This window comes from Polypterus senegalus, chromosome 5 (genome assembly GCF_016835505.1).
Source record: "Polypterus senegalus isolate Bchr_013 chromosome 5, ASM1683550v1, whole genome shotgun sequence".
Taxonomy (NCBI): Eukaryota; Metazoa; Chordata; class Cladistia; order Polypteriformes; family Polypteridae; genus Polypterus; species Polypterus senegalus.
The window spans coordinates 186007965-186020408 of record NC_053158.1 but is presented as its reverse complement, the minus strand read 5'-3'; the positions used below and the strand labels follow the sequence as shown (position 1 = coordinate 186020408).

At 39.5% G+C, this 12444-nt stretch overlaps 1 protein-coding gene across 2 annotated transcripts in view; it reads left to right on the top strand.

Annotated features, from left to right (window-relative positions):
• Window positions 1-12444, top strand: part of LOC120529699 (1-phosphatidylinositol 4,5-bisphosphate phosphodiesterase gamma-1-like) — a 224286-nt gene that overhangs the window by 132032 nt on the left and 79810 nt on the right. For both annotated transcript variants that reach the window (XM_039753754.1, XM_039753755.1), the window contains exons 6-9: window positions 192-272; window positions 6726-6760; window positions 7510-7582; window positions 11363-11464. In XM_039753754.1, the coding sequence (XP_039609688.1) occupies window positions 192-272; window positions 6726-6760; window positions 7510-7582; window positions 11363-11464 (291 nt within the window). The remainder of the gene's footprint in view (window positions 1-191; window positions 273-6725; window positions 6761-7509; window positions 7583-11362; window positions 11465-12444) is intronic.

The following is a 12444-nucleotide window of genomic DNA, read 5'->3' as shown; positions in this document are numbered from 1 at the left end:
CCGTACAGGTAGGTAATGTCATTCATCGGTTCATGGCTCAGACTGAAAGGCTGGGTGATTTATCGTTCGAGTGGAGGCTTGTGATTGTTCTTGTGCTATGGTAGAAAACAGAAGATGTATGACGTGTGTGTGTACTATACTCCATAAGCATTTGATCTCTTCTCTCTTGCTGCACCTGTCTGTTTCTCTAGGAGGTGGAGGCCCGTTCGGAGTTGACCTTCAATCACTTCACCCAACTTTATAAGAACCTCATGTTTGATGCCCAGAGAGCTGTAAGTAAAAGAGATTTGTTTGTTTAAATTCTGTTTTGGTGTAACTTGGTGTGTATCATTCTGTTTGAGCTTCTGTTTATATCTACACTTCCTAACTTCTCGTGCCATATATTCTGGTATTCTTAATTGAAGCAGCGTTGACATGTATAGGCAACTGAAGAATAAAGAAAAGTTACTAGATAGATAGATAGATAGGAAATGCACTATATGATAGATAGATAGATAGATAGATAGATAGATAGATAGATAGATAGATAGATAGGAAAGGCACTATAGGATAGATAGGAAAGGCACTATAGGATAGATTTATAGGAAAGGCACTATAGGATAGATTTATAGGAAAGGCACTATAGGATAGATAGATAGATAGATGGGAAAGGCACTATATGATAGATAGATAAACGATAGGAAAGGCACTATAGGATTGATAGATAGATAGATAGAAAGGCAGATAGATAGATAGATAGATAGATAGATAGATAGATAGATAGATAGATAGATAGATAGATAGATAGATAGATAGATAGATAGATAGGAAAGGAAATTTGAGATTTCACAGAAGCTCAAAAATGCATGTATAAATAAAGATTATAGTAACACGTTAGGTAATTTTATGTAACAACACCTTGACAAGAAAATCAATAACTGATGACTAGAGTACATACAGCATAGAAAGATAGATAGATAGATAGATAGATAAGAAAGGCACTATATGATTGCTAGATAGATAGATAGATAGATAGATAGATAGATAGATAGATAGATAGATAGTAGACAGGTTATTCATCTCAGTGCTGTGTGACATGACGGATTCACAGGTCTTACATTTCTCTTGATACTCCATATTTAGTGTGTCTCAGTGAAGCCACCTCAGACGACTCCAAAGTGAAGTTTTGTTAGTCGGTCACATTGCAGAGATGAACAGACACTTTACTGATGTTCTGTAAGTGTTATGAAGACTCAAAGAAGTGTAATAGTCACATATTTCCAGTACCTAAATTAAAGTGTTACCAATATTATATTATTAAAAGCAACAACCCCACTGTCAAATACACACCATAATGACTAAAAAGGAAAGAGACCTGAAAAGATTAAAAAAAAAAAGTCAAAGACTTGACTTAACATAAAAAGAGCAGTCACAGTCACAGCGAGGCATTATGAATGCATAATTAATAAATCATTTACAATAGAAATATAAAATTTTACACAACAGGAATACTCAGTAAATAGTAGATGGCAGTCATAAAACATGCAATGAAGTGTTGCTTGTCATTTGCTCTAAAAAGCAATGGGACATTTTGCATATTGTTGTATTGTCTTTAAAGCCTTGTCTACACAGCCTCTGTTACTGGCTGCTCACCATTCCACTGTGCAGGCTGGTTGTGTGCCATGACAGTCAAATGGCTGCTTGCAGTAGTTTGAGGTTTTTGTGTTTTTCCTACCAATCTTAAGGCCTCTGTCCTCCATAGTTCTTCTCCACTGCTCCAGTTTGTTACTAGTGGTGCTCCATTGCACAATGTCATCGCCAAACAGCAAGCATTAAAGGGGCCTAATCTATTTTTCCCCTACTAATAACATTAAAATGATAAGTGCCTAATGATAGTCCTTGATGTAACCCAGCCTTAACTGCAAATCCATCTGTTATTCCTGAGCTACTTCTTACTTGTGTGTAGGCATCCTATCCTTCACTATCCTTACATAATTCTCAGGTACTCCATTTTCTCTCATACAATTACACATTTCATGCCAGGAATCTCAAAATCTATGAATACCATGTGTTGTCCTTTCTGCTTCTGTCTATATTTTTCCATAATCTGTCTCAAGGTGAAAATCTCATTTTTTGCACCAGTTCCTGGCATAAGCAACTGTTCTTCCCCCAACTCCATCTCTCTTCTCAGTGTTTTATCTATTATCATTTCTCATTATTCCATTATATGTGATATCAGCTTTATATCTGCTAAATTTCCACAGTGCTGGAGATTTCTCTTCTTCTTATATATTTGCGCAATCACACGGTTTCTCCATTGATTTGACATTTTCTTTTCATAATAGATCTTTGACATCAGCTGCCATATTAAATCTATTCCTTGCTTCCCCAGACTGTCTGCTGTTCTCTACTCTACTCTTGTGTCATTAATAGTAGCATTCACTGAAATACTTACTTGTCAGCCCAAACGTGCAGCACTTATATTATATTATATTATATTATATTATATTATATTATATTATATTATATTATATTATATTATATTATATTATATTATATTATATTATTTGGCGACATGGTGGCGCAGTGGTAGCGCTGCTGCCTCGCAGTTAGGAGACCCGGGTTCGCTTCCCGGGTCCTCCCTCGTGGAGTTTGCATGTTCTCCCCGTGTCTGCGTGGGTTTCCTCCCACAATCCAAAGACATGCAGGTTAGGTGGATTGGCGATTCTAAATTGGCCTTGGTGTGTGTTTGTGTGTGTCCTGTGGTAGGTTGGCACCCTGCCCAGGATTGGTTCTTGCCTTGTGCCCTGTGTTGGCTGGGACTGGCTCCAGCAGACCCCCGTGACCCTTTATTTGGATTCAGCGGGTTAGAAAATGGATGGATGGATGGATATATTATATATACAGTATGCACTAGGGGGTTCACTTCCTGCTCGCTTTGCTCACCAACCCCCCCAGCCTGCACTAAACGCCACCAACTTCACATCTCTGCCACTCGTGTTGTGAAGAGGGGGGCTGAATGCACCCCAAAGAGACACCGTCGCTCCTATGAAACCCTCTCTTAAACGGTGATACAATGTGAAACAAATACAGTTATTTTTTACCTCCTCTTTGCTCAATCAGCTGCTGCCTTGCTGCTGCTGCTGCCGTGCCACGTGATCTGCATCTCACACGGCATTTCAAACATTTAAAAGCATGTACAGCAGCTGTCTTTGTCATCTACTCTTTGTCTTTTATTTCCGGCCCCAGGCGTGGTTAAATCTCTTGGCACAAAGTCTCATCTCGCAGGACGTGAGTTCTTGATATTTTTTAGTTTACAATTTAAAAATGGAATAACAATCTGAAAATCTAACAACATCACATTAAAGTTCGAGAAAGTTTGAAAAGAATGATACCAAACATATATATGTAGGTTTTAAAATAAGCCTGAGTAAAGTGTGACAAAAAAGTCACATAAAAACGTCAAATAAATTCATTGAACAAAATCATTGAACTTTTAGGTTTATGAGTTTATATATATATATATAGAGAGAGAGTAGATTATATTATATTATACCAGCTATGTTACTTGTCAGAAGTTTGTCATAGAATTAATAATAGAAAATATGTGAAGTTGACATCTTTTGTCTTATGTGTACCTTCAGCGTTTGTCCTACACCTTTCTTCACTATCCTTGTGTGACTCAACCTCTCTTGCCCGGTGTTTCCTCTCTAGACCACATTCTCGTAAAGCCTGCTTCTCAGGCACTGTCATTTTGAGGAATGTTGCTCATCTCCTGTCTGCTTTTTGACTGTCACTGGGCCTCCATTACCTGCTGTGAAAATGTCTTTGGTATTCTTTCAAATAGTTTTCATTGTTCAAGATTAATCTCAGCATTGTTCCTACGCCTTTCCTCGATATCCTTGTGTGAGTCCACCTCCCTTGCTTGGAACTTTAGCAAAACTGACCAATCAGATTGCTTGAAGGCACTGGACACACATACAGACATTAATTAATCCTCAGAGGTGGCGCAGTGCTAGTGCTGCTGCTTTGCAGTAAGGAGACTGTGGAAGATTGGGGGTTCGCTTCCCGGTTCCTCCCTGTGTGGATAGCGCTTTGAGTACTGAGAAAAAGTGCTATATAAATGTAATGAGTTATTATTAATATTATCCATTCATCCATTATCCAACCTGCTATACCCTAACACAGGGTCACAGGGGTCTGCTGGAGCCAATCCCAGCCAACGCAGGGCGCAAGACAGGAACAAATCTCCAGGCGGGGTGCCGACCCACCGCAGGGCACACACACTATTTAGGATCGCCAATCCACCTAACCTGCATGTCTTTGGACTGTGGAAGGAAACCCACGCAGACACGGGGAGAAGATGCAAACTCCATGCAGAGAGGACCCGGGAAATTAACTCAGGTCTCCTAACTACGAGGCAGCAGCGCTACCACTGCACCACCGTGCCACCCTCCATTAATATTATATTATATTATATTTTATGATATGATATGAATTATACCATTAACGGCGTACTGCACGATAACATGCAGTGAATACACTTGACTTGAACATTCCTAGTTTTCATCCTCTTTCTTTCTCTGCACGTTTACCATTCGTTTGCTCAGAGGTTGATGCGCTTGCTGTTTCCGGAGCAGCTCTTCTTTTCTCCACCCTAGCGGCCCACTGCCTCTCTTCTTTCATCAGCATCTTTTCATGTTAAATCTGATTAAGTTAGTTTTTGGGTTGCAATCACATAGTACGTTTTCGTTCATTTTTCACTTAAGCTGGCACTTAAGTCTTCAGTCTGCCTCAAGAATGATTTAAGATATGAAGAAGTAGGGGAAGTGACTGCGAAGGCGGTAGGGAATGAGAACGGTGCCCATACGCATGCGCCACACAGTCTCTCTGCTGTGCGCTGCCGAGAGTTGATTCTACAATAAAATAAAATAAAAATACAAAGAGTAATAAAAATCATCACCCTGAAAGCGGATACTAGACGTCACGTAGTATATGTGTACCAAATTTCAAGTCTATAGGTGAAACGGTTTGTGCGCTACAGGTGATTTAAAATCCTGGACAGACAAACGAACAGCCACGGTAGCGTATTATATAAGAAGATTGCTTGTTTTAGCTTTTCTTATGGATTTATTCATCCATTTTCTAAGTCTTTATTTTCCACTGCAGAACTCCAGGGAGACAGAGTCTATCTGAACAGCATCAAAAGCAAAACAGGAGCCAAGCCCTAATGGGACACCAGTCTGATTCAAAGCAGTGAATTAGCCCAACACAATATTTTTTTGCCAGAAAAAAAGCACATGTGAGGAGGATGTGCAAAGCATGTTGACAGCGCCAGTGATCAGGCTGGCCTTGAACCCCGGTCCCCAGAACTGTCCAAATTAAAAGATCAGCAGTTCCATTTTCAATACTGCCATTTTTCATTAGTTTTATTACTGCTTTTAAAATTGTTGTCATTCCTGTAGATCATTCCTGGATTATTATTATTTTTCTTTTTTTCAAACACCATGTGCTATGCATAGGTATTACTGTGGCACTCTGGCTGGCACTCCTGCTTGTTCGCTCCAGGATGTGATTTTGCCTCCTAGCACTTTATTTTCTTTCTTCCACATTCCAAAGACATTCATTCTGGGTTAAATGTGAATTATTTGGCCTGGTGGGAAGGGCAGTGGGTGCCCTGTGATAGACTGGCAGCCATAGCTATAGCACAGGCTCAAGGCTCGCAAACAACTTTAAAAGGAAAAAAATCTAAACAAGCTTAAGCTGCCAAAGTCGTGTTGTTCAATGTAAAGTTATAAGAAATGTAATAACTTACTTCATGAGGTTGAAGTCCATAAAAAGTGAGAACAGTTGCATCAAATATCTGAAATGTTTAAAATCTAAATATTCTCAGTTGTAATAGAAATGTGTCATGTTTCACCCTCTGTCCATAGAGGGCTCAATCCCTAGTAAGGAACACAAATAAAAAATGACATCAGATTCATTATCACTGACCTATCACAACGATACCCCACCTCTCACATTTTTAACCTTCTGGTAGTGGCTCCACCAGTAAAGATTCAGATATCAAAAATACGATCATATTTGTGATCAGCCACCTCAAAACAGCATAAAGCAACTCTCCACAGGCCACTATTACCAGTCCCCAGATTTTTGAAAGTTTTGTTAAAAGGACTAACTTTTGCCCCTCGTCTCTCATTAGGGGGTCTGTGGATGTGTCACGCACAACTCCAATCCCTTGTGATAATTTTTTGCTGAAGACACCTATTGCTTTACTTGTTATCTTACGGGCGTAATTTCCTGCACTAACATTGGTCCAAAAATGGCCTACAATTGAGTTTTTTGTTAGTGTCTAGAGGGCCATGAATTAGGGAGCGGGGTCCAAAAAGCTTGACGTCTGGCATAAGTAGACATCAACACAGGCTGAGCGGAATATCATATGTGTGCGGGGTTTTCTAACACCGTTGGGAGGCGCCGTTCAGAAAATAACAAGGGCCAAATTTCTCCCTGGGGACAAATAATGTTCTGTCAAAGTGATTTCATAAGTAATTCTTGGAAAGAAAAAATGGATGATTATTTACACTTTCATAAGCGCATCTGCAACATTTCCTTTAGTTCAGAATTATGAAATGAATTTTACTTAAAGAGTTTGGCCCGCCATGTTGCTGTTACAACCATCGGGTAGCTCCTCGAGTGTCATTGTTAACATTCACATTGCTTGATGGTCTTCTGTGTTTCTCTTTCAGATTATTGAACAGCTTGAACTCTCCTTCCCACTCAGGTAGGTCTGCTTGTCTTCTTCTTTTGAACTTGTGGGTCTCCAATCTGCTGTGATGATGAGACTTGGGGGGATGTCCGTTAAAGCACTTTTATTGTAATCACCTGGTGGAGCTTATGAATGGTCCTTTTCTCTTAGTCGGATTAGCATGGTGGCATAGTGCTTAGCCTCACAGCTCCAGGACACCGGGTTCAAATACAATCCGGGTTGAGTCCTGCTGTCCACTGCATTCCAAAAGACGTACCTTTTAGTCAAATTAGTTAATCTATTTCAGCCAAACGGCAGTGTGAATTGGTTTGAGAATATTAGGAGTGCATTTGAAAGTCCGAGCTATTTATATAAAAACGTTCACATTATTAACTGTCAGGTAAACTCGTTCTTCCATCATCTGAGCCGCCCCTATCCATTTGCCAATCTGCATGAAATCTTCAAATAAAACAGTGAGCCTAAGATGCCATTTGTTGAATGTCAAGAACCTCTTTGTCCCTAAAAGACGCGCTCACCCCCGTCGCCCTCTGCTGGCAGCTCTTGTCATCCCATGGCTACACCTGCTTAGCAATTCTGCCGAAGGGAGTCTTTTTTTATTTTTGTTTTTATTCCCCCCCTACTAGCTGTGAGTCTCCAGTAATCATAAGGAGAAATATGCACTGGCTCGCTGTCCAAATGCAAAGTATAAGAAAACAGAAAAAAAAGTGACCAAACAAAAAGAAGCCTTCAATGAAAGAATTCTTTGTGTCTGCTCTCCCCCACAGGAATGTGGATCGGCCCGAGCTGTGCCAGATAACTCTTCATGACTTCCAGAAGTTTCTCCAGTTGGATCAGGAGGTATTTCAAGTCTCCCGGGAGTTTCCCGCCCACTGCTGCGGCCTCCTGCTTTGCCTGCTTCACCTTTTATTTTATTTAAGAGATGGGAGGAGGGAAGGGTGGGATTAATGTATGAAGTATGCTGTTGGTGGTCTTGGGTTTTACTTTACAGTTTTATAGAATCCTCCCCTTTTTTTTTTTAGCTGAACATTTGTAGTTTGCTCTTGTGCCTCACAGACCACGCAGTTCCCCCGCTTTGAGGGGTTCACATTCATTCAAATTTAATTGTGGGTTAAGTGTAACTCCATAGTTCATGGTTGCTGGGACTTGTACAGCGTGACTTTCTGGATCTAACTGGCCATTCTTTTTTATGATTTAGTTCTCTGTTTTGAAGTCTCAAATCTGGACAGGTCATTCATATCATTTTTTCATTTTCTTTTTTATATTTCGCTCTCTTCTGAGTACAGCTTTGGTACTCTTAAAGATACTTACAGCTGTATTGCTAATGCACTCAAATTCTTCTTCGACTTTCGGGTCATCTTTTTCCATTTTTTCCTGTCCTCTGTATCTTCCTCTGTCACACCCATCACCTGCATGTCCTCTCTCATCACATTTATAAACCTTCTCTTAGGCCTTTCTCTTTTTCTCTCTTCTGGCAGCTCCATCCTTACCATCCTTCTCCAAATATACCCAGCATCTCTCCTCTGCACATGTCCAAACCAACGCAATCTCACCTCTCTGACTTTGTCTCTCAAACGTCCAACCTGAGCTGACCCTCTAATTCCCTCAAATTAAATTATTATTTTTAAACCATACAACATTTAACAAAAGTAAATCATGAAACTAGAAAGTCCATTAAGGTTATTACTGAGATATGGCCAGTTGACATTCCTGAAGAACATGAACCTGTGAATGAGGAGTCCACAGTCTGCTAGTCCTGACAGTCGTGATTCATCTTTGGGATTAGATTTAGGGTTAGAGTTAGGGTTAGCCCTTTCTTCAGGGCAGATCTCATTCACAATCCTAGATTTTGTGTTTCCTATAACAATTAATGGTATTATTTTTATAATGTTTTGAATTGGGTCATCCGGCACCATTTCAGAACGATCAAATCTTGACATGTCCTCATATATTAAAAAAGAAAGTATTTACTTTTAGACATAACTGTTTATTGTTTTGTGCCTCTGCGGTTGCAGCTTGTGTGATTCGCATCACTTGACACGTGACGTCATTGTGCTGTGTGTATAAAACGTGGTGGCGCCGATACAGTTGACATCCAAACTTTTGGAAGGAAAGGAATTCTGTGTGAAAACTTTTGAAAATTTTGTAGTTCATTGTTTTCACTCCTACCAATTTTTGGCTATAAGTGTTGTTCACGGTCTTTGTTTTGGTATTTTGGTCTTTTTGTCTTCCTGGTCACGGAATCTTATTTGACTACTCTCTTTTGTTTTTGCCCTTTTAATTTTGTTTTTCTTCTACAACAGCAACAACATTTATTTCTACAGCACATTTTCATACAAAGATTGAAGCTAGAAGTGCTTACAAATGTAAAAAAAAAAAATATAATTTAAGAATATAATGATAATGAATAAATAGTATATTAAAGATAAATAAATAATGCACACTTACAAAAGACAGATATATAATTAAGAGAAGTAGAGTCCTTAAATAAAGAATTGTTTTTTTTTTTAATTCTAAATGACAGTTCAATGATAAGGACAGATGGCCAGGGTGCAAAATGTATAGGGGCTCCAGGCCAAAAGACCACCCAGCCCTCACTGGGCACTCTGCCTAATATAAATGTTCCTAAGTCATTTTATTATATATATATATATATATATATATACAGTAATCCCTCCTCGATCGCAGGGGTTGCGTTCCAGAACCCCCCGCGATAGATAAAAATCCATGAAGTAGAAACCATATGTTTGTATAGTTATTTTTATATATTTTAAGCCCTTATAAACTCTCCCACACTGTTAACATTATTAGAGCCCTCTTGACATGAAATAACACCCTTTAGTCAAAAGTTTAAACTGTCCTCCATGACAAGACAGAGATGACAGTTCTTTCTCACAATTAAAAGAATGCAAACATATCTTCTCTTCAAAGGAGCGCTGTCAGGAGCAGAGAATGTCAGAGAGAGAGAGAGAAAAGCAAACAATCAAAAAATCAATACGTGCTTTTAAGTATGCCGAAGCACCGCGATAAAGCGGCATTTTTTAGAGGAGCGTCCGTATCTTCTAAACAAACAGCTTCTGTGCAAACAGCCCCTCTGCTCACAGCCCCTTCGTCAGGCGCAGAGAATGTCAGAGAGAGTGAGAGAGATAGAGAAAAGCAAACAATCAAGCACCGCGCGGGAAGCATATCGTGTATCATTGAGGAGTTTTATTTAATATGTAATACATGCTCTGATTGGGTAGCTTCTAAGTCATCCGCCAATAGTGTCCCTTGTATGAAATCAACTGGGCAAACAAACTGAGGAAGCATGTACCATAAATTAAAAGACTCATTGTCCGCAGAAATCAGCGAACCAGCGAAAAATCAGTGATATATATTTAGATATGCTTACATTTAAAATCCACGATGGAGTGAAGCCGCGAAAGTCGAAGCGCGATATAGCGAGGGATTACTGTATATACAATTCTAAGCCTAAAAGAGCAACGATTTTGTGCAACGATTTTATGTCACGTTATTATGCCACGTTTTTTGTCACGCTTTAAATCTGGCTTATTTTAAAACCTACACATATATGTTTGGTATCATTCTTTTCAGAATTTATCAAACTTTAATGTGATGTTGATAGATTTTCAGATTCTTATTCCGTTTTTAAATATAAACTAACAAATATCAAGAACTCACGTCCCGCGAGACGAAACTTAACCAAGAGTGCCAAGAGATTTAACTACACCCAGGGCCAGAAATAAAAGACAAAGAGTAGGACAGCTACTGTCCAGGCTTTTAATTGTTCGAAGTGCCACGCGAGATGCAGATCATGCAGCATGGCAGCAGCAAGCCAGCAGCTGATTGAGCAAAGAGGAGGTAAAAAAAAAACTATTTGTTTCCTATTGTATCACCGTTTAAGAGGGGGTTTCGGAGGAGCGAATATATTTTAGGTAATTCAACACAGTGGGTCTCATGACAGGTTGGGGTGTCTGCTTTCATTCAAACATTCAGGTGGCTGCATCTGTTTTTGGTCTGGTGCCCCCTGACTCACCAGTACAAGAAAACCCCCACATGTGATCTGCCACTCAACCTGTCTTGATGTTTAGCATTGCAAGACATTCAGTTGTTTCGGGTTTAAAATGCACAAAATTGGACAAAACAGACAAGAAACCTAACTTTGAACCCCAGCCAGGGGAGAACTGTTAGCTGAAACATGTCATTTGGGGTGTGATCTTCTCATAGTGTGTATCAGGATGTCCTCCCATAGGCCATTTTCCTAGCTTTGGAAAGTGATGATCTTTGAAATGTCTTAATTATATTATTCTAGTAAGCAGGGGATTTTGCCATTAAAAATTAGTCAAGCTGCAGACCACCCTGATTCAAGTCATGTTATCCAATTGCGCAGTAAATGCTAGAAAAATGACATTATCTAAATCTTGAGCAAGGTTTCAAACTAAAAGTATGGGGTCTGATTGTTAAGCAATGAACGAGGTTTCCAAAGTGGGCTGCTGAATGTCCAGAAAACTAAGAAAACTCGTAGATTAAATGCTCTTTAGAAAATGTGAATTTCTGACAGCCTTATAGCGACTTCTTAGTGCTTTAACTCCTTCTAACTGCTGGTGTGTCCCCCCTCAGGAAGGCTGGGCGACTGACCTGAACAAGGTGCGGGATTACATGTGCGTTTACTTGAATGAGACCCAGAGGCAGAGTGCTGATCCCACCTTGCAGCTGGATGAGGTGAGTATCCTCCGCTCTCAGTGCATTGTGGTAAAACTGGTTTCAGCTAACAGGAGAGGTGAAGAAATGCTGAGGGGTTTGGGAAGGTAATCCAAACACAGTAAACAAGAATTTCATAATGTTGGTCTTTAAATATATTCTCCTGTGAAAACGTAAGTACACCACATGGTAATTGTTGACTATTTCATTCTATTTGAACATGCAAACATTAGATATTTATACAAACAGTGCCTGCAAATAAGGGTGGTCTACTTGATCAAATGGCACATAAACTTGGCATGGTGTTTTCATTCTTATAATCTAAACTGACAGAAGTGCTGATTTGTCATGTGGAACAAGTAAGTTCACCCCTGAATTTATCGTCACTTCAGTTCCATCAAATTTGAATCAAGTGTTCCAGATTAACTCCTTAAAGTGGACCCTACAGTTATGCTTGAAAGTTTGTGAACCCTTTAGAATTTTCTATATTTCTGCATCAATTTGACCTAAATCATCATCAGATTTTCACTCAAGTCCTAAAAGTAGATAAAGAGAAACCAGTTAAACAAATGAGACAAAAATATTATACTTGGTCATTTATTTATTAAGGAAAATGCTCGAATATTACATATTTGTGAGTGGCAAAAGTATGTGAACCTCCGGGATTAGCAGTTAGTTTGAAGGTGAAATTCGAGTCCGGTGTTTTCAATCAATGGGATGCCAATCAGGTGTGAGTGGACACCCTGTGTTATTTAAAGAACAGGATCTATCAAAGTCTGTTCTTCACAATACGTGTTTGTGGAAGTGTATCATGGCACGAACAAAGGAGATTTCTGAGGACCTCAGAAAAAGAGTTGTTGATGCTCATCGGGCTGGAAAAGGTTACAAAACCATCTCTAAAGTTTTTGGACTCCACCAATCCACAGTCAAACAGATTGTGTACAAATGGAGGAAATTCAAGACCATTGTTACCTTCCCCAGGAATGGTCGACCAACAAAGA